Here is a 3,991-nt window from a genome sequence, read left to right on the forward strand (position 1 = left end):
TAAGATGGTGGCAGGGGAAATGAAGAGCAATGACCTCTTCATGACTGGTGGGCTCAGAATGGGATAGATATTAACTGGAAATATCCAGCTAACCAGTAGTTATGAGACTGAAGCTTATTTAAGTTTTTCGATAAATTTTTATGGAGAAGCTACAACACGCTGCGTGGGCCCTGTGATAAATGCTGGTGATACAGTTCTATGCATTCAGGCCATGTACCTATTTCATGAAAATTAGAATCTAAGGGTGGGGGATGGGAGATGAATAATAACGATTAACATGTAAGCATAAATAGCCATCGTTGTGGCTCAGCAGGTTAAGAACCCAACTGGTTTCCATGAAGTTGTGGGTTTGATCCCGGGGACAGGGCCAATGGGTTAAGGATCCAGCACTGCTGCAAGCTGCAGTGTGAGTCGTGGATGCAGCTTGGATCTGGTGTTGCTATGGCTGTGGCACAGGCTGTGGCCTACAGCTATATGATTCAGCCCCTAGCCTGGAACTTTCATATGCCATGGGTGTTGCCCTAAAAAGAAAAAAAAATATATATAAGCATAAATATATCAGACATAGAGAAGCAGAGTATGAGGATGTAGTAAGAAAGGGACCAGGCAATTTTAAATGGGATCCTCAAGAAATGCCACCGGGAGGAGTTCTCGTCTTGGCTCAGTGATAACAAACCTGACTAGTATTCATGAGGACGCAGGTTTGATCTCTGGCCTCTCTCTGTGGGTCAAGGATCTGGTGTTGCTGGGAGCTGTCACGTAGGTCAGAGGCAGCTTGATCTCGTGTTGCTGTGGCTGTGGCATAGGCCGGCAGCTGCAGCTCCAATTTGACCCCTAGCCTGGGAACTTCCATATGCTGTCGGTGTGGCCCTAAAAAGACAAAAAAAAAAAAAAAGAAAAAAAAAAGAAATGCCACTGAATGATATTTAAAATGAATTTAAACAGAGCTGATATAGGATATAATGTGATCCTAGCAAGAACATTCTAGACATTCCAGACCGATAGAATGTTTCTGCAAAGGCCCTTTTGCAAAATGCAAGTTTAGTGTTGTTTAAGGAACCAGATATATTAGTAAGGTTTTGTAAAGAATTTAGATTTTAAGTACTATGGAAAATCACTGGCAAGTTAAAGTAAAGCAATGGCATAATCTGATAATCTTTTTCTTCTTCTGTATAAACTCATTTTATAAGTTTTTTAAAATTTTTTAAAATTTTAATTAAGGTATAGTTGATTTACAATGTTCCTTCAATTTCTGCTGTATAGCAAAGTGACCCAGTCATATATATATATATATATATATATAAATTCTTTTTTTCCCCCATACTATCCTACATCATGTTCTAACCCAAGAGAGTGGACATGGGGCCCTGTGCTGTACAGCAGGACCCCATTGCTTATCCATTCTAAATGTAATAGTTTGCCTCTACCAACCCCAAACTCCTGGTCCATCCTACTCCCCCCATCTATGTTTAAAAGGTTCTCTCAAGTTAGAGACTTGGCAGTGTAGATGGGTAGTTAAAAGATAGGGTTCAGGAATCAGACTTGAGAGTAAATGCTGCCACTAATTAGCTGTGTGACCTATAGAAAATAAATTCATCCCTTCAAGTATCAAGTTTCTGTATATATAAAATGAGGAAATGAATACTCCCTACCTTCCATAATTAAATGAAATGAAACAATGTGTGTGAAGTTCTTAGCATGGTACCAGGTCGGCAGTGAATGCTCAATAATGCTGAATGTTACCATGACCACTCCATAATCTAGGGTGAAGATGCCTATTTGGGGGTCATGAGCAAGTGCACAGCTACCAGAGCCAAGGAAGAATGAGAACACTTAGGGAGAATGCAGAAGGAAGACCCAGAGGTGTCTAAGTGTTAAGGGGAAATCTGCCTATGAAAAATCATTTCCATTTATTATTCATGAAATAGATAATCCATAGATTTGGCCTTGATAGTATTTCCATTATGCTCAATCAAGTACTAATCTTGAATATAGGAGTTCCTGTCGTGCCGCAGCAGAAAACGAATCCGACTAGGAACCATGAGGTGGTGGGTTCGATCCCTGGGCTTCGCTCAGTGGGTTAAGGATCGAGCGTTACCGTGAGCTGTGGCATAGGTCATGGACTTGGCTCGGACCTGGTGTTGCTGTTGCTGTGGCCGTGGCGTAGCTCGGCAGCAACAGCTCCAATTAGACCCCTAGCCTGGGAACCTCCATATGCCGCATGTGCGGCCCTCAAAAGACAAAAAAAAAAAAAAAAAATCCTGGAATATAATATACATATACATACATTCTACGTACTAATGCTACTAGAACACTAAGGGAATTTGAACCTATAGTGTTGGCAAAGTCTAGGAAACACTTTAATGGAGACTTGGCAAAATAAGCCATACTTTTACAACAGATTCCATCATCTGTGATTTGTCTTGCATTTTCTTAAAGTTAAAAATTGGTAATTGGATTCTGAAATGCTGTGAGGTCCTTATCACTAGAACATTTATTTAGCAATCATTTATGAGTGTCTGTTATGTACCAGGCACTCTAACTGCTAATATATACAATTAAATAGGAGCTGTTCACACTGACCATCAAAATAAGAACAAGCTTTCCAGAATCCAACACCTTCCTTTTGCAAAGAATACATTAGTGACAAAAATAATACCTGCTTTAGTCTCATTCATTATTGCACTGACAAGTGTTCTATTATGTTAGGCATACATGGACCAAGACCGTTTTGGAAGTAATTCTCAAACATAAGGTAGTCATTTTAAACTGGTTTTGAAAGTTCTGCCTTTACAAAAAAATCAACCCCCCTCTTTCGTCCAAGACTGTTTCCTATTTTATGGCTACTCATCTCCTCTCCATTTGTAGAGGGCCTCCTAAGAGTTCATGCCTAAGTCTAGCTCACATGGCCTATGACTTTTTATCTGGTCATTAAGGATCCGTTTTCATCTATCACCCTAGACCTTACCTGATTACCTAGCACGGCGGTGGCACAAGCTGTGGACACCTCCTTGGGTCCAAACCACACAGAGGCGATGTGGGAGGGCAAGCCGAGGATGAACACCTGGGCCACGGAGCACAGGCACTGGCCCATCATGGTGACCCAGAAGAGATGCTGTTGCACGCTGCCGCACTTGATCCAGGCGCCCAGGGCGTTGAGGCCGGCGCCCAGCAGGGCGGTGAGCCGCAGGCCTCTGGTATCCAGCAGCCAGGTGGCGGGGAAGATGAGGGGCACGTAGGCCAGCATGTACACCATGGACAGCCAGTCGATGTGCAGCGAAGGGACGTTGTAGAAGCCCTCGAAGACATTGCTGATGATGCTGTATTGGATCCACTGAAAGGCATTCACCAGCGAGTACAGACTGAAAACCAGAAGTATCACAAAGCGCCGCGGGGAGAGCGCCGTCCGGGCCACCAGGGTGTTCTCGGCCCCCGGGTTCTCTTCGCTGGGGCCCTTGGGCAGCAGCCAGGCCTGGGTCTCTTCCTCCGGGGCCAGTGGAGTCTTCGGCCTGTCCAGGGCTCTCGAGACGGCTTTGGGGCTGTCCCGAGACACTCCATTCAGGGCCAGGCAGCCAGTTTTGGGCTCCTTCTGCGTCTCCGCGCTCATTTCTCCCGCGGGCGCGTCGCCCGGGACGGGGAGGTATCCATTCGAGGGCGGATGCCCGTTCGCCACCGCTGCCTCCTCTTCATCGTCCGGCCGCGCCATGTCCCTGGTGCCCCCTCTCTCCTCCCAGCCCAGCACCCCCGGCCCAAGACCCGAGGTCCTCCCTGCACCCCAACTCCTACCCCTCAGCCCACCGCTCCTGCGACCCTTTCTCCCGGCGAGTGAGCCCGGGTGTGAGCACAGAGTCGCAATCCGCACTGCTTGAGTCCGCAGGAGTCGTCGTCCCCACGCGCAGTACAGCAGGCATCCACCCGGCACCAGGCGGGGCCTGGAGAACTTAGCGTCACTGCGCGGTGACGGCCGGCCCGCCAATCAGCGGGCGCCGTC

The 3,991-nt window shown here is 46.7% G+C and overlaps 1 protein-coding gene across 1 annotated transcript in view; it reads right to left on the minus strand.

Annotated features, from left to right (window-relative positions):
- The window catches only part of FLVCR1 (FLVCR heme transporter 1), a 28,756-nt gene extending 24,822 nt beyond the window's left edge, over window positions 1–3,934 (minus strand). Inside the window, exon 1 of the mRNA XM_047754133.1 lies at window positions 2,969–3,934. Within this exon, the coding sequence (XP_047610089.1) occupies window positions 2,969–3,706 (738 nt within the window). The 5' untranslated portion in view covers window positions 3,707–3,934. The remainder of the gene's footprint in view (window positions 1–2,968) is intronic.
- Between the last annotated feature and the right edge of the window lie 57 nt (window positions 3,935–3,991).

Source organism: Phacochoerus africanus, chromosome 11 (genome assembly GCF_016906955.1).
Source record: "Phacochoerus africanus isolate WHEZ1 chromosome 11, ROS_Pafr_v1, whole genome shotgun sequence".
In the NCBI taxonomy this organism is placed as follows: Eukaryota; Metazoa; Chordata; class Mammalia; order Artiodactyla; family Suidae; genus Phacochoerus; species Phacochoerus africanus.